The sequence below is a fragment of the Eurypyga helias genome, unplaced genomic scaffold (assembly GCF_000690775.1).
Source record: "Eurypyga helias isolate BGI_N326 unplaced genomic scaffold, ASM69077v1 scaffold44819, whole genome shotgun sequence".
Taxonomy (NCBI): Eukaryota; Metazoa; Chordata; class Aves; order Eurypygiformes; family Eurypygidae; genus Eurypyga; species Eurypyga helias.
In genome coordinates this window covers 227-18985 of record NW_010273501.1, presented here as the reverse complement: position 1 = coordinate 18985, position 18759 = coordinate 227, and the positions used below count along the sequence as shown (strand labels likewise).

The 18759-nt window shown below is 43.5% G+C and overlaps 1 protein-coding gene across 1 annotated transcript; it reads right to left on the bottom strand.

Annotated features, from left to right (window-relative positions):
- Window positions 1–1374: 1374 nt before the first annotated feature.
- Window positions 1375–18379, bottom strand: LOC104504328 (14-3-3 protein theta; the record flags this gene model as incomplete). The annotated part of the gene is made up of 2 exons (XM_010159498.1): window positions 17993–18379; window positions 1375–1498 (listed from the first exon to the last, which is right to left on the bottom strand). Coding segments are annotated over exons 1-2 (418 nt in total), but the record flags the coding sequence as incomplete, so codon positions are not given.
- Window positions 18380–18759: the final 380 nt, after the last annotated feature.

Genomic DNA, 18759 nt, shown 5'->3' with positions numbered 1-18759 from the left:
CTGTACTTGTGCTTGGGATTGCATGGATCAGTCCCTCTTCAACAGTAAGCATCCGTATCAGCATGATTATCACTTCAACTGCAGTCATTTTAGGCAAGCTGAGCTGGCATTTCTCTGCCCAGACATGCCCACAGTTCTGTAACTGTTGCTTGAGAGAAAATATAAATCAGATCATCTTTGTGACAGCCAATGACAAGTTGTCTCTGCTACGCTTGGACCCGCTGCTGTCATACCATCTGGCAAAGGGTTAAGGATTTCTGAAAGCACCTCATTAATGCAAAGACTTTCACTCCATTTTGTGCACTTTCATCTTCAACTTACATGCTCTCACAATAGGAGAGGACTAACAAAGCCTTTATTTAAGTGACAAGCAGCTCTGTCCTCCCACTTTGCGATTCAATCTGTTTGAAGCGGCCAGCTCCGTCAGATGCCTACCATGCCCAACCCAAAGGGACAGTCCCCAGCGCTCCGCTCCAACAGTCCCTCTCCTTTCTGTGTCACAGCATCACTCCAGGACTAATTTTAGTTTGTTATGCAGAAATTTGTCACTAGCTTACGTCATCCCAAGAGTTTTGAACATCACAACAGTATCTGGGCACCTTGCAAGACAGTTCTAACCCTTAATTCAATACATCCTCTGAATAAAGAGTTAAAATCCTCCCAGAAGAGCCTCCTGAGGTACTTACAACCACCTATGCACATGTTCTAGCTTCTGGGAACGTTCCACATTCTCAAGATGCCCAATATCAAGTGACAGTACTAGCTGTAAGGTTTTCCAGGCCTTTTCCACCAGATCCAAAAGGGCAAACTAAAGTTACAGGGGCAGTATTAGCCCTGCGGATATCAACCGTTTCAGAGTACAGCTCACTTCCTCGGCCAGTGCACTAAGCCAGTAATTTTGTTGCTTCTTTATAAACTTGGATGACTACAACGAAGCCTGCTTCACGCTGAAACGGTTACAACTTACAGATCAGCAGACTCCACCACGGAGTGAAACATTAGAGATCTGTTTACTAAAACAAACTTGGTGAGGAAGAGCAAAAAAATACAAATAACCAACATTAAATATGTTAGCAGACCTTCACCTACATTGTTTTCCAGCAGCTCTGAATAAGTATTATGGAACAATTATCCAGAAATTTAGGGAACACCAGCTAAAATTCCCTGGCATACTATGCTTCAGGTCTATTTGGAATTTCACTCTCCAGCTGTAGGAACCCTGGAGATTTCCAGCTGACACGCACTTGCTCCCACGCAGCGCACTCACGTGGATTCGCAGTAAGATACTGGCACGTGCACTTCATTTCCTGCTCCCTCGCCACAGCCCAAAACTCAAGTTCATTATCAAAAACACGAAGACCGCAAGGTACTCACGTTTTCTGTCATCACCACAGGCAACTTCGGCAAGGTATCGGAAGTAGTCTCCTTTCATCTTCAGGTAGAATACCTTGCTCTCCGGATTAGTTGCATTAGCTATTAAATATTTGTCCAACAGCTCCTGAAAGAGCAACAATAAAGACACGTTGACCTAACACTGTTGCAACGAAGTTCAATCTGTTTGTCTTCCCTCCTGAAAGTTGGATGGAGTCAAACGTTTGCTGCAAGGGGAAAAAAGAGTTTTAAGGGCAAATAAGTTTTAAGGGCATTTTAGATAGACAAACACTTATTTAAACAAACTGTTTAAGGCACAAAGCCTACAGATCATCCCAATGACAGTCAGCCATCTGATCAGACTGCAGAAGAAGTAACAAGAAGAGGTTAATTTACAATTAATTTACAGGTTAATTTTACACCTAATTTTAATGGTAATTTTACAGGTTAAATTAACAGTATTTTGAAATATTTAACACCTATTTTAGTATTTTAACACCTAACATATACTTTCAGGACCAAGTTTAGTTTCAGGATATGCACTTCTCGTTTCAAGAACGTTGCTGCAAGCGAGTAAACTTTTACTGGAAAAATGAAATGCTCCGCAGGAAGTTTCAAAGCTATTTATAAAGAGAACTTATTCCCACTCCACAGGAAAAAAAAAAAGTAAGAAAATCAACTCAGCTATTTTTGTATAAAACACATTTCTAAGACTTGTGATTGGGAATCTCCAGCCCACCCACCAGAGAAAGCCAAGGATTTGAACCCGCCTAGTTGGTAGCCAGTCTCGCCAAACCGTGCTGGTGCTCTGCCAGGCTGTCAAGTAACACCCCCTCCAGCGCAGCGGGGAGGCATCCTTCACGTCCACCCTGCTGCTCCGGGATCAGGAAGAGCTACACCACGCTCCCCAGCACACCCCGGGCCACTGCTAACGCTGCTCCCCTGACTGATAACCAGAGGGCCTGGGGAAGGTTTACAAGGCTCCAGCAAGAGGAGAGAAGTCCAAGGCTGCGAGGCCTCCTAGACCTTCCAAGACAGGGGTGAAGGTGAGAAGAGATACAGGATTTTCCCCCAGTGAAGCGGGTACCTTGTCCCCGAGCGCCCGCGACCGTACCCAACTCACCACCCACAACTGACACACGTTCTCTGGAGCTGACAAGATGCAAATAAGCTCCAACAGACTCAAGGAAACCCCACAAGACTCAGAGCAACTTCACACCAAGAATGTAAGTGATGAAGATCCGCATTCAGTTACTGGGAAAATAAAACAGGTCATAAAAGGAACAGAAAGTTTCCACAAGTTTGCGAACTGTGACTAGTTAAGTGAGGTTCTTGTTACAGGAATATGTATCCAAGTTCATGAAGCAGCTACAAAGATGATGTTTAAGGAACTGTAAGCTTTCAGAGCAAAACCCCTTAGCATTTTAACTACAACTGCACCACTACAATCAGCACGAGCTAGTTTTAGACACGAACCCACTCCTCTGCATCCCACCGTACCGTTGTTACCTCCTACGATCAACGATAGGAGAGCAATCCAGCTGAAAGCGCGTACGCATTCCCCATCTGCTTGAGGTGCTGGCGATTATTTTGAGCTGATGCTTGTAGTAGGGTGCTTCCAGTTGGGTGAAAAAAAGGCATTTTGGCTTCCACAGCGTGCTGTGGTGTAACACAGGGAAATGTGCAAGGGCTCATGCCGGCGATCGAATGGCACACCTCACTGGGGGTAGGCAACAAGCAGCAACACTTAGGTCTGTTCCCAAGAGTTAAGACGTAGCAGGCAGATGGTCAACACAGCCCCATATTAATACTGTTATTCTGCATGAGTCATTCCCATAGCAGCGAGTTCTCCCCACCCCACAGGTTTCTGCAACGAGAAAAACTTCACATTCTGACCCTCTTTTCCTGACGCTTTTCTCCTGCGAGAGATGTCAACGCCAGCCATGAAAGCACACCACCACACAAACCAGTTTCACAGTCTCAGAGACGACAAGCAGTAACCTCAAGTTCAACACAGAAGTTTGATTCTACAAGAAACTGCCCCGAATTATGAAAGCTGCCACGTAACACACCCACGTTTAGAAAGGTTCCTTAAATCAGTCACGACCAAAGAGTAACTACCAGCCTCCAAAGGCCACCCTAAGGTTGGGACTGCATGAAGCAGCAGAGATGTGATTTATCCATGTGCTCAGATGAGATATGGAAAACTATGCCAGCTCCAGGAGCACTGACCAGGCAACCAAGATATGTTGTACGGGGTTTTAAACCAGATATTTGACAAAGCTACATCTTTGAATTTTTCTTTCAAATGCTGAAATAAAACTTTTCCAGATGTCACAACTACATCAACAAAAGAACAAGTAGGTATTTTTTTCTTCCATGCCTTCCAAATCCCAAAGATTTAGTATAAAGTGAGCACACATAAAACATTACTGCTAGAGCTACCTCCAAAGATGGAATTCTGTAATAAGATCAGTAGAATACTGCACATAACTGATGTGGCTTAGCTATGACCTAAGAATACCAACACCCTGTGCTGGTGTTGGTACACCCTGTGTACGTTAAATAATGTTTACAGCTGAGCTTCAGCGTGTCTGATTTCAGCTGAGCTTCAAACCTACATTCCCTAGAGCATTAACGCCCACGTTTATTTTTTTTTCCAGATGGGGTAGGCCACACACTTCTTCCAGCAGCACAAAAGGGTTTTGCCATGGCCCCCAACCCTACCATGAGCACGAAGCATTGCTGCTTGTGTGTCAGCGCATCCTCAAAGTGCTGCCTCCACCACATGTTTGAAACCACTGCGTTTGGGCAATTTCTGCAAAACTTAGAGGAAAAAAAAGGGATGCTGGGAGTGACCCGTAGTTTTTCAGCCAGCAAAGCGTGGGTTACACACAATGCTTTATTTCCCAGGCACTCCTCAGTCAGAAGAGCTGAGCTGCCCAGTCAGCAGCTCCCACTCCCAGTTCAACTCGAGGGCCTCCTAAACCTTCACACAGCACAGGGTCAGAGAGAGAGCTGTGCCTCTGTCAGCTGGGGTGGAACATCCTCATTCTGGACTTTACATATCCGGTTTGGGTTTTTTTAATAGTCTTGAATGGAACAAGATCTCATTTATGAATCATGTAGGCTAGAACAGAACACAAACAGACTTTGAGTAACGCTCTTCATCTACCCAGGCGTTATCTTTCAAATCAATGATGTATCTGGTACACGCAGTGAGCCATTCATCTCAGGACATCATCATCCTTTCTTGGAAGGCATCTCGCTCTAACAAAGTGTTGGTGGGGCAGCGAGAGCAGACAGCACAATAAGCTAAAAGAGTTATTTTACACTGTTATGAGTCAGTAATAGCCAGGAAAACTCAAGATTTCCTACATCTTTTCCCTACTAGGGCTTTTCTACCTTTCCATCAGACAGCAATCAGCCAGGAATCCTCACTTTAAGCATCAGCTGATAGTAAATCAAGTGACTACAGACAGCTTGAGCAACGAAGCAGACCTGGCCAACCTCAACGTTTATGGTGATGTTACCTAAAGAGACCGGCACTGCCACAGGTACAATTCTGTGAAGTCAGCCCATAGAGCAGACAGACACCCATTTGCACATACAGCAAACATGCCCATCACTTCTTTTTTTGGACAAAGTTACATATCACAACACAGATGCCACCATCATTAAGAACTGTGACTGTTCTAAACCAAGACCTGAACAACCACCAATTACGTGCTCTACGTCAGACGCTGCTGTGAAGAGCCAAGTGATGTTCGAGCCACTGGCCCACCCTGTGGCAGGTGACCTTGAGCAGTATGAGGACACAGGAATCCAAACTCTGTCCTCAAGCCAGACCCTTCGTGTCCTGGCGCAGCTGCACTGGAATAGGTTTGCACTGTGACAGTTCCTGGTTGGTATCTACTACCTCCTCCACACTGATACACTCCTCTCCTGTAGCGTGGCAGGATTTCCTACCCCGCTTGGCATTGGTGTTGCTCATCCATCTCAGTGTATTTCTACCTTCACAGAGCACTAACACTTGCCATCCTAACAACCTCACATTCTCATACACGATATTCTTCTCCCCTCCTACAGAAGGCAGGCTTATCTACTGACCTATTAAAGAGATGCCAGCAACAAAGGGCTACTGGTCCCTGGAAGTGCCTGAAGAAGCCACGGGGAGCAGGCTAGGAGCCTGGCAGCAATCCACTCCTCCCCCTTTAAAGATGAAATTGAATTGTTTTAAAATTTTTTTCTCTCCATTGGCAGACTTATTCCTTTACAGGCCAAGAGAAAGTTCCATTTGCCTATTTGGATCCTTCTCCAGTTCTACTTTTGTTCTTTCTCAGCTGAGTAACTGTCTTACCTTACTCTCTTTTCCCTTCTGCTGAAGCAGGAACAAGGGTGGAACACGTGGTTGTAGTATAAGACCACTGCAATTAACCTGAGCCAGAAATATTAAGTTTAATTCACCTGCTTTCATCACTTACCCATTATTTCAGCTTTATGAAAAGCAAGACCTGAAGGAACACGCCAGCTGTATCTTTACGCCAAGTGCCCGATACAAAGACGACACAGCTCCTTCATCATCACTTGTCGTGTCGGCATCCAGCAAGCCTCTCCCTACACCATGCATGCATCCCCTGCAATTCCTGCACCAGTCCCGCTCCACATGTGCTTTCCCTCACCCGTTTCCAGGACAAGCCCTTCATTGAAAAGCTGACATCAAACCAGGAAGCCCCACCAACCCCCGACCTCAGCCTATTTTACAAGACAAGCCTGATTTAGACATCAAGTTCAACCCCACTGTACACGCAACACTTTCTGTCCAATTTAACTACGCAGAGAAGGTTCAAGCAGCAGGAAAATGCCACCGTCTGATCGGTGCTGTTCACTCTTCCCACGCACTCAGCTATAAAGAATCTTGACGGCAAAGATGAATTGAAAAACGCAGAATCTCAAATACCAAGTTGCCCTTCGAGCTGCCTTCAGCACGTGCACCATTTCGAACTGGACTTCAATAAGAAAAGCAAAGACTTGAGTAAGGAGTCTCTGCACATATTGCAATACCATCAGCTAACAGACACCTTCACACTTACCCATTCAGCACCACAAGATAAACCTGAACCAGGCCAGCTCCCGAGATTACCTACTGATCACAAGTAGTTTAAGGTCAATTTTCAAAGCAAGCTAAAGACACCATGTGCCCAGGCTCTGACTCAAGTTCTCAATGTGGTAAACTGAACTAAATCAAAATATTTACAATGCCACCATCACTCAGATGTCAACACCTACATCAAGTTTGGGTCACATCACCAGCACCCAGTTGTTTAATGTTACACTATTAAAAGTCTGATGTACATTGCCATTTGCATTTCTCACCAACCTAGTATGCTGTATCATCAATTTCGCTTCACCAGAAGGGACATCACCAGCACCCAGTTGTTTAATGTTACACTATTAAAAGTCTGATGTACATTGCCATTTGCATTTCTCACCAACCTAGTATGCTGTATCATCAATTTCACTTCACCAGAAGGGAAAAAGGCAAATGTAAGAGCAACCATCATAAGCAATGTTCTCCAAAAGGCTGCCCACCTACATATGACCTGGTTAAGCTGCTGCGTGATCTTTAGCAAGGTGCGTGCCGATGTTCAAACTTGCTGGCATAGAGTTTTTTGAATGTTTGATTTTCAAGTCAGACTTTCAGCAATATTCTGGAGCCTAAGGCCCATGTATCTTCAAGTTGTTGAAAACACCCTATTGCAACACCACCTTCCGCTCTGGGGATATGATTTTAAATGTTATTCTTTAAAAGCAAACATCGTAACAGTTTGTGGGAAGTAATTTGTATTTGCAAGTTTTAGTAATTTAAGACCAAGTCCTCTGCTGGGCTTTAACTCATATGACACATAAAGCATCCAGAGGAAAGAAAATCCAATAGTATTACTCTTTTTTTTAATACAAGAGCAAGCTGATCAATATCAATGCATATAATATATAAAGAAATTATATTCCTCCTCACCCCATGATAGAAAAAAGTTCAGTGATACGGAAAAAACCCCAAACCAGAAAAAAACACAACTTGAACTTCAAACCAACCATTCAGCAGCTCTCTGCTGTCCAGGTGCTTGTCAGCCCTGCCAGCAGGGGAGGTGCTACCATTCCACAGGGCACCGATTCTCACAAGTCTCAGAGACTGGACTGAGTTTTATTGCTGTTTCCTAGGTGTTCCTTCCCTTCCTGTGCTGACACTGAATGTCCCCTATTTTGACTTTAAGTGCTTTCGGGTTTTTTTCATGTTGTTAGGGTTTCTTTTGTTTTTAAGGAGAAGCTCGCCACCAGAACAGATGTTACATGAGTTACAGCCACTTCGCGCTCTACTTGTCTATAACAGCACACACTTACTGGCCAAACCCCACAGAACCAAAAGGTCACCTGCAAGCCAAGAAACAATTTCAAAATAAACTTATTTTGAGACAAGGTTCCTTAAAAATAATGCACATGCACAGGGTGCATGTCAACACCACTTTTATTTAGCAAGTTTACTCACCACCTGGAATGTGGATTCAACGTCACAGTGCCATCTAGAAGGTGAGCAGCTTGCCTCCAGCGGGCCCACTAGGCAAAGTCTGACACTACATCAATTCAGCCAGGGCTGCAGTGTGCAAAATACTTGGAAAATACTTCAGTTTCAAGCATTTCTGAAGCTCTATCCAGCTCCAATCTAAGGAAGAACCACCTACAAGCAGGATGTAGAGAAATGGTTTCCACCCTAACTGCAGTCAGAAAGTAAAGCTACGAAGTTGGTCAGGCAGATACATTAAATGTTCCAAAGTGTTTGACAGCACAGATGACTGGTGTAGGCTCAGACCTTTCAATAAGGCTGCTACGCACAAATGACTGCCTGTTTTAATCATCTACTAAATTGGTATTAAGACTTCTCAACTATTTCAAGTATAATCAGTCATTCCAAAGTCCACAGTATGACTCACTGCAACCTAGGTGTGTTTTAACATTCAGTGGTTGTTTTCTTGACAGGAAAGGGAGAGTCCCCTGCTACAACAGTAAGAACACTTAGCAGGAGCAAGTTCTTCATCCTTCTGGATTCAATCTCTATGCATCAACTCCTTTTGGGAGAACATTAAGTAGTTTTCAGAGACTTCTTAAGACCATTAGAATTTCAGTTTCTATATTGAGGAAAACACATACACTCCTTTCCAGTAAGGGCATGGCCTTAAGATGACCTGACAAAGCCCTGTCAAAAGCAGAGACAAACGTACCTGGCATGGAAACGCAGAGGGTGACCTAATTCCTCTTTTCCATTTGGTTCTGAGTCTCTGTCTACATAGTTTCAAAAACTGGCAGTCAATATTTAGGATTGGCCCTGAATGATGTATCTGGAATCTCACTTAACAGATGCAAAGGAAGCCTGGGCTGCAGCACATCTGCCCACACTATTCCCACCTGGGGTCGAGATCAATTTCATCTAGAGTTTACATTCAGCGCTTGCATTTCTCCTAAAACCAGAAGTTAGAAAGCTCTGGTGGTCCCCAAAGAGCTACGTAAGCCAGGAACTGGAAGCATGTGGAAATGCAAGTTCTCCTTTCTATAGATTTTCATCAGGCAAAGCCAACAATCCAGTGAAGTCAAAGAATTATTCCAGTTTTTGTGGAAGAGCCTAAAGTTTTCCAGTTTCCCCCTGCCAAAAGTAGATGTGAGTCTTCAAAGAAGCACGTCATTCCCTTTTTCAGTAATTATAGGCTCTTGCTGAAGTAACGGCCATACAACACAGCCAAAAGCTTTCCAGAAAGTGTTCTTGGTATCACACGGATTTCTCTCAAATTGATTCTAATATTCTCCCATGATTGCATTTTCCGTATTTCTAATTCCTCAAAATACTTCAAGTGTTATTTTCCTCTTAGTAAGCATGCATTACTGACATCAAATTCTTCCCTTCAGAATCTTGACTACCCCAAAGTTTCTTCCAGCACCCTCCATTTGTGATCTTCCATGATACAGCAAACTCAAACAAAAAAGGTCTAAATTTGCATTTAAAAATATTTTTACACTCTGCAGCTACAGAAGCCCTGTAGGTATAACTGACTGACAGAGATATACCTAGATTAACAATACTCAAAACAAACAGCATGCAGGCGTTCTGTGGGTTTAAGTTATGTTGCCCTTGTGCAAATAACTGAGTTTTAAAGCCAGCCTTTCATGATAATAAACAAACTCGGGGGGGGCCTAGAAGTTTCACTTGCTTGAGTTCTGCTCTCTGTTTGGGAGCCCCAGAGGCTTATAAACACTGAAATTGGAGAGAAATGACAAGAGATGCACTTTCTGCCCATCATTTTGCGCAGCTGGAAGAGCATTCTGCATTGTCCAACTTCACCTTGAAGGAAACCCAGCAATGTATCAGTATGTTAGAAGCCTGCCAGTGATTTGTTCTTCCCCACATGACACAACCTACAACAATGAAGTCTAACCTTTAAGTCACAACAACTAGAAGCCAACATTTCAGATAACCTTGTTACAACAGTTTCTCATTGCAAGTGAACCCTGACTTTCTTTCTGAAGCCCTGCTACCTACTTCCATTTATAACAACTTCTGCTTACAAGAATTTGGTACAATGCATTCAACTTCTGAACAGAACTTCCTGAAGAAGTTTTACCCAGGAAATATGGGGCTATCAGTCTGATAAGAGTGTATGCAGTGTATTTAGAAAATTTATTATCACAGCAAACGGAAGGTTTTCTGTTTCCAGAGCCTGACATGACTCCTATATCCAACTACTTCAGTGGATGGATTGCATAAATTTGAGGACAGAATAAACATTGCTAAAGCAAAGAATAAATCTTTATCAGTGTCAGAAACTGGTAAACCCTTGATTCCTTTAACAAATTAAGAGAAAGGCAGAAGCAGAATCACAGTTAATTCAGGACCTTCTAGGTCAGAGGTCTTTACCATCTGATGTTCTGGTGGGTGCACAGAACCACAGGATGTGAAACTTGGCACTTTTTACTGCCTCCTATGTCTAAGTGCTCAGTTCACATGAGCTGTTATTCAAATGTACAGAGTAAATTAGCAAATTTCACGCTTATGAGTCAGCTGTATGCTCAGCTGGAGCATTCTGATGTTGGTTTCAGCATCCTGGGAAGCAGAAAGGATGAGAAGGAACTTGTAAACATCAGGCCAATGAACTCGGTAGAGCTATGTGGAGTGAGTACCACAAAACATCTCTTGCCCAGAGAAGCTGTGGATGCCCCATCCCTGGATGTCTTCAGGGCTGGGCTGGATGAGGCTTTGAGCAACCTGGTCTAGTGGAAGGTGTCCCTGCCCATGGCAGGGGGGTTGGAACTAGATGGGCTTTAAGGTCCCTTCCAACCCAAACCATTCTATGATTCTAAAAGTAGCGTTCAACAACAGCCTTACTTACCTAGTTAGTCTGTGATAAAATTAGCTTCAAGCTTATGGTCAAGTACAAAAGCACCTAAACACAAACAGCAAGCAACATCTAAGGGCACTAGGCCCGTCATTCTCAAAGACCAAGAGCATAAAACTAAAAAAGGGGCAAAATCTACACAAAAAAGAAAACATTGATTAATCAAGCACACACCTTCAACCTCCCAAATTTCCAGAGTATATCCATGCACTTCTACTAGCCCTGCCCCTAACATTTTCCTCACCACCTTCTTCTGAAAACCATGTATCCTCCACTACTGAAAATAGAATACCAAAATTCTGTGCCCATGCAGAAATAGGTACAGTTTACTGCTTTAATAATGTGAACAACCCCAAATTGTGCCATCATGAAGAAATCAATTGGTAATAACCTTCAAGCTAGTGTTCTTTCCACATGAAGTTTTATGTCTCTGATGTATAACTTTTTATGATTTACTTCTAAAAGGCATCTATCCTATTGGTCTCTAAGGTAGCAGAAATGCCTCTGAGACAACTGTCTAGCAGATAAGCATGACAATGATACACAAAGCCTGTTAAAAGCTTCATTGCACTAGCAGAAAACCAGAGTTTGCATCTTTGTTGCCTCATTCTACCCAGCAAGCACATCCTACTTCCTCAAGGGCACCAAACAGTCAATGTCCTCCAGGAGATGTAAGAATTCCAGAAGTACAAGCAGACTGAGGTATAATATAGACAAAGCTTTAACAGCCTTGACTACAACCAGGCCAGTTAATCTATACCTTAACCTCACTAAAAGACATATTTGACGCTGGAGATTGATAAGGCTCTGGCTGTTCCAGTCTCAACAGTTGGTCACCTGCATCATTGTTACCATTTCCTATTTTCAACTACTCCACATCCTGCTTCTCACAGGATGTTAACAAGGACAGATCTTTCAGAGCTGTTAGGAGCTACGACTTTGCAAAGTGCAATTCTCTGGTCATCATTTCTTAAACTTTTAAGAACAGAGAAGCCACTGATCTTCAGGTTTTTCTACTTTCAAGACATAAGTTAATGCTATTCTCAGCCTTACCTCAAGATGGAGATATCCATGCAAATCAAATCAGTGATTAAACTCACCCCTGTAGCTTCTGAATAACGGAAGTGACGCTGCACGCACAAATAACATTGTCTGAGGTTCTGAAAAGTTGCACCGTGGTACCTCACTGCCGTTCAACTTCAGCCTTTCACTACCTTGGTTGTGTCTCTTAGAAAGCCAGTATCCAGTTGCTGGGGGGGCAACATGCAATGACCCCATGGGATGGAGGCCTCAGCTACCATAAGAATTCCTCAATCTATTTTTAGTTGGGCTTGAGCAGTTTTCAGCCGCGTCAAGAACCTCGGTGCGTTCTAGGCTTTGTTTCTGCCCACATCAGTCCTTTCTCAGAAAAGGACCCACTTTTCCTTGTACAGTAGCACAGTATTCCAGCAACAGATTCTAACGAACGGCAAAAGGTGGTGTAGAAGAAGGTACAACCTTGAGTAAGTCAAGTTCAGAACATGAATTTAAATTTAGCCTGAAGCACATTGAATTAGAAGATTCACACATGAAGTTCCACAATTCTTACCACAAACGTATTGACGTTTGCTAAGGAAGTTCGCTACCCAAGCTGTGCTAAGAACACAAAGGAGAATCAACTCTCCCCCTGCACATCACCTTTTATCAAAACGGCGACTTGTTATTCCAAATGAAGACATTCATTTAACATTCACTCCGTAATTCTGGATTTGCCAAGAAGTAACGTTCCCAACCTAAGGTCTGGCTTTGGGTCACGAAGTAGCTAGTCCTTCTAGTCAGTTACTTAAGAAGAGGGATTAATCAACAGCATTTCCTTTAATTTACAGAAGGTAAAAAAGTAATACTTGAAACACTGTCCCAACCACTACTGGGACAACTAATTCAAGTTCAAAAGCAGCATTAACTTAAGTGATTAGTACGCCCAACCTTCAGAATACAACTGTGTCCTACATCGTCCCTGGTGTCAAAAGACCCTAACATCATTGTACTCAGATACTACTTCCACCTCTACAACACTGTATTTCTGTATGAACTCTGGCTGTTCACTGAAAATAGGAAAAGCGGAGAAAAAGGATTCACAAGACACAAAATACTAGTAAATTGTTCATACAGCAGCACCAAGGTGATACTGAACCTGACGAAATTCTGCATTAATAACAACATCAATATTTCACTTTTCTGTAAGTCAAAGGTAATAGGGAAAAACAGGGCCATAGTCAAACCTGATTCATCATCTGATATCAGACGTTTTAGCTGACACGAGGAATCTATTTGCTGCTACAAGAAAATACCAACTTCATTTTCAGTGAAGCTATGAACTTGTGCTGTTGGAAAAGCTGCTTTGAACATTATCTTCCAGCATGGGGATTGTTTTGTTTCTTCTTAAGTGATTAACTTTAGAATTAGACCTACAAAATGGATGAAAATCAAAAGTGAACATAGATTTTTATCCGTGTTTTTATTAGCATTTATTGCTCCTTAATTACGCAAAGCAGAAGTAGTAACACCACTGCAACCTTGGGGCAGGGGGAAGGAAGGAAAAGGAAGCTGGCAAGAGCAACACATTAATAAATGCTTTCAACAATTAACAGTGCAATCTCACAGCTCAAACATTTACATGCATCCTCTCCAACTTTAAGACAGTAAAAATTGAAACATGATACACCTCTCACAGCTCAAGACTATTTCATTGCACACACTGCTTCAGGGTACAGAAGGGAATCAGCAGCCCAAGCAGTGTTAGTGCTGGCCCATCGTTCGTTCACAATGCCCTTGCTCACTTCCCGAAAAAATGAGCGACACGGGTCTGACACAGTGCAGTGTAAAACTGGTTACAGAGGACGTCATAAAAATGAGGCTTTTCAATTGTTTCCAAACACCTATATATTTAACTTGCCTATGCAAAAACTTACACGCATATTAAAATAATTAAGCTGCAGCTAGACATGAAGAGTAAATAACCATCAAGATACAGTTGTTTCCAAGCCCCTAATGACACTTAAAACTTGGTGAAGATGCAATGGCTAAACTGTGGGCAAGTAGTTATCCAATCTCACTTCTATTCAGAGGGCTGGAGCCCCTCTGCTATGGGGACAGGCTGAGAGAGTTGGGCTTGTTCAGCCTGGAGAAGAGAAGGCTCCGGGGAGACCTTATTGCAGCCTTCCAGTACCTGAAGGGGCTACAAGGAAGCTGGGGGGGGCTTTTTACAAGGGCCTGTAGTGACAGGACAAGGGGGAATGGGTTTAAATTGAAAGTGGGGAGGTTTAGATTAGATATCAGGAAGAAGTTCTTCCTGGAGAGGGTGGGGAGGCACTGGAACAGGATGCCCAGAGAAGCTGTGGATGCCCCATCCCTGGAAGTGTTCAAGGCCAGGCTGGCTGAGGCTTTGAGCAACCTGGTCTAGTGGAAGGTGTCCCTGCCCATGGCAGGGGGGTTGGAACTGGATGGGCTTTAAGGTCGCTTCCAACCCAAACCGTTCTATGATTCTATTGTTCTACAAAGAGTTCCAACAACACCAGGACCTAGAAACTGAACGTACGCAGAGCGCTACCAAATATGCATGGAAAACCCTCAAGTTACAGGTGGAGAGTGAACTGCTCCCAGGCAAGGGCTGGTGTCCGTCCTCCTCTTACACTAGTTCTCCCTCAAGAATGAAGGGGCTCAAATGCAACATGAGCTATCACTACGCAAAGGGGCCAAGGCTCTGAAAGCCCAGCAGTTCGATCTGCTCCCCTAGAGAAGTTCCAAATCGAGTTACCTTTTTTTGATGTCTACTAAACGGCATGGAGTATATACAATAAAGCATTAGTCTTACATTGTACATTCCATCTTCAGAGTTTCACTCGTTATTTCACTTATTAGATGAAAGTGGCTGCTGCATCCATCCCTTCTACGCTGTCCAGTATCCCAGTCTTGAAATCACTCAGAGAATATAAAGAAACATGAATTTTGTACTCAAAGTATACGAAACAACATAGTTCAATTCTACCTTGAAAAAGAAGTTATGTTGCCAACCTGTTTCTTTATTCAAGGACAAGAGAGTTTCAAGAAGTTTCAACAATGACTCATAAGGGATGATTCATCATTAATTCTCCATGTTACCAAAGAATTAGTCAATCAATCTAGGCACTTCAACAAAACCTCCTAATGTACCTTCCAGATAAAACATTTGTGCAAGTTGTTTGATAGTCATTTCTTCATTAAAGAGCCACTTCCACCTGAAAGGGCAGTCATACAATTAACAGTGAGAAAGGGCTCAGAACACACCTACTCCTACTTGCAAGACAGGCACTTAGAGACGTCTTCACTGCTTGCTGAAATATCTTACTGTGACCACTGATGGTGCTTGTATGTTAATTAAACAGTAAAAGTGTTAATTTTTGTTGAGATATCTCAACATAATTTTGCATGTTTGTATCCTAGTGGTGATTAAGTTGCTTATCAAACCATGCCCTAAAACAATGTCTTAGTTATTTGGCTTGAAGCATTTTTACAGGGAAAAAGGTAATTGGAGGTTTAGTGTTGTTGCCTTTTTAATCAAAAACTAGCATTATTTTGTAATGCTAGCACAAGTATTTCTAAACCAAGGTTTCTACAACAGCAGATATACTTAATTTTGAAAAGCTGTGCCATAGCAGTAATAAAAAAAAAAGCACGAGTATGACTAACAGCAGTCACACTCCACCCAACACATCCACCCTTGCTAAATCCAAATACTCCAGATGACAAGCAACCTTTCCATACTACTTGCCAGCAGTTGTTTCAGTTGAGCTGCCTTCACAGAATTCAAAAAGCACCTCTGAAATTCAACTGAAAAGCTACAATCCGTTACTACAGTATTGGTAAAGAAGAAATTATCATTCAAAGGAGTAGTCAAAAACCACTTTGTGGCTCAGCTTTAGGAAACCCATCCTTTGTAGTGCCTGCACATTGTGACTTCCAACCCCTCAGATGCTGACTCATGGATCATAGGAGTGGTAGATGGAGCAGGAAAGGGAGACAAGCTGAACAGAACGTAACTGCACATGGCCTTCAAAGGAAGGCTAAAGATGGGAAGGCTGCAGTAGACAGCCAACGTCTCCTCCCACCAAAGGAAGGCTCATCTTCGCCAGATGGGCAGGCCAGGAAAAGCGTGCGGAGCTGTAGGTTTCGGTCTTCCCTACTTCCTGCTGCCTTCCAGGCGAGAAAGGAAAGGGAGAGCTGCCAACCAGGCCATTGCTGAGGACAGAGAAAGACTAGAATGCAGGGAAAAATTAATCTCTACATCAGGAGTTTGTGTCAGCACAGCTACCAGACTTCCTGCTGCCTGCCATTTGATGCAACTGGAATAATTCCGGTATAGATGCCGCGTGAAACAGGTCGCTACCTTCATCATTCGGAGACCTTCGATCTCCCTATGGAAGTGGGAGCTCCTTGTCAAGACGGCACAGCAACCAGTATGAGGTTTTATGCATAACCTTCTTGTAGGAACTAGATTTGGTAGAAGGACAGAGGGAGATTAAGATGTCTGCAGAGTGAGCTCTATACTGAGGTGCCAAGAAGGTAGCTGTGAAGCGGGGCACTGAACAGTGATCAAGAGGGAGTGACAGCTGCCATCACCCAGGCTCTAGTGAAACTTGTCACAGGAAACAGGAATCAGCGCCTTACACAAGCCACATCATCATCACAAAGGAGAAAGTTTTACAACTTAACTACCTCTGTAACTGTAAAAATATCTTCTTTGGAAGACAGTGTCTTAATGTGTTAAGGATTTAACTCAACTGATTCATTAAGCTACTGAATTTCCCCATGATTTTCAAGCAAAGTAACTCATTTTGACCGATTTAGACAAAAAAAAAAAAACCCAACAACCTAGGTGGCGGCATCCAAGGAAGCATATAGGTGCTGAGGGACACGGCTCAGTGACGGACTTGGCAGTGCTAGGTTAACAGTTGGACTTGATGGTCTTAAAGGTTTTTTCCAACCTAAACAACTCCGCAATTCTGTGATTTTCAGCACAATCCAAAGAAGTACTCCCTTCTATGTGAGCCAGAACACTTAATCAAGAAGCAAATTCAGCTACTTCCAAACCAGTCAACTTTAAATTCAGGTCTCCTAAACCAGTCTAGGATACATTTACCTCAAAATTGTTTATTTCCTTATAGACTTGCTTCTTCCTGTTCTCATGTGAGCAACAAAAAAAAAAAAAAGGAACCAAGAAGAGCCAACAAACCACTGAAGATGATCTACCACACAATTACTATTGCATTACACACAGGCAGCTTCCTGCAGCCACAACTCCCTGGTCACGTCAAAGAGCGTCCAGCCGCCTCCACACTGCTGACACGCATCTCTTCAGCTCCCACTACAGTGCAGTACAGTTTCACTATCGATAGCATCTGGAATTCTGGTGCTTGTACTGAAATGTATTCCTGGGCTCTGATGCATGCTTGGGGCGTCATGCCAGTCTTCACACCCTGGTTTTACATTATTCTATAATTACTGCAAATTCATCTTAAAGATTCCCCTGAGAAGTCAGCTCTAATCTGACAAAGCCAATTTCTACATGTCTCTATTTCCTATCTTCAATACAGATGTCTTAATTCATATAGATCATGTTTTATATTAAAAAAACCCTCAAAATGTCTCTTAAAGACCCCTTGAGAGCATGTTTCTTCACAAGAAGTAAACAAAATGTACACCCAGTTACTTAAAATGCTTTTAACAGGTTATTAGCTCTGATCTGAAGAAACAGAGGTTTTCTCATTTTCTTTTCAGCTTACCTTATGAACAGATAAGGTTACTAACCACAGCACAAACAGGCACCAGGCTAAATTCTCTGCACCCCTGGAGTTACCTAGTGCAATACTGCATATGGATCACTTCATCCAAAAACCTACTCCAAATACGCATTCAAAATTGAGTGCATCTCAAATACCTCTACATATATGGGGCCCACAGCACAGTGCAGATGATCTTCCTCCTGACAGTGACCCACATAACGGTTGCAGAAGTTATGCACTGACGTCCCCTACCCCGGCATAATACTTCACTTGATATTCCCCAGTCAAGTTCCCAGTCTTATTCCCCAGTACAGCAGCACACACGAATACTGTAGTTCTCTTAAAAAAACAACACAGAAGGAAAAAGAAAGCCCCACTCACCAGAACAGTGGTGCAGATGGACCTGAGCTCAGACTCCACCTTCTCCCGATAGTCCTTGATAAGCTGCATCTTCTTGTCGCTGGTGTCTGTCTTCTGCTCGATGCTAGAGATGACCCTCCAGGCAGAGCGCCGCCCCCCCACTACGTTCTTGTAGGCCACTGAGAGCAGGTTGCGCTCCTCGTTGGACAGCTCGGCACCCTGCTCAGTTACTGCCTTCATGCAGGTGGCCATATCATCGTAGCGCTCAGCTTGCTCAGCCAGCTTGGCTTTCTGGATCAACTCGGTCTTATCCATGGTGGCTGGCAGCGGGGCAAGAGAGGTATAGTAGCAAAAGCAGGAGAAGCTGGGGATGTCACGCTATCAACGTGAGAACGCACCTCAAAACCTGCCAGAAAGAAGACAGCAACCATGACGCTAAGATAAAACACCACAGAACACAATCTTACGCCACCCCTCGCAACCCACCAAAAAAAGCAAGGATCACAGAGCCCCTTGCCTCCCCGTCACCAGGTGCTTCCCGCGGAGAGGTAGACTGCAGCATCCTGACTTTCCACCCATCTCAAAGGCTCACCCCTAAGGAAACCACGGCCTAGAAACCCAGTGGGGGAGGCACGCTCAGTGCTAGCCAAGGGACAGAGGCCTGCAGACCAAGCGCTGGAAATAGCTATTTTTCCATCGGAGCCGACTTTTTGTCCTCACCCTGCTTTTTTTTCTTTGCCTTATGTGAGCACATTCACATGCTAACAGGGGCCTGGAGAAGGATGCCA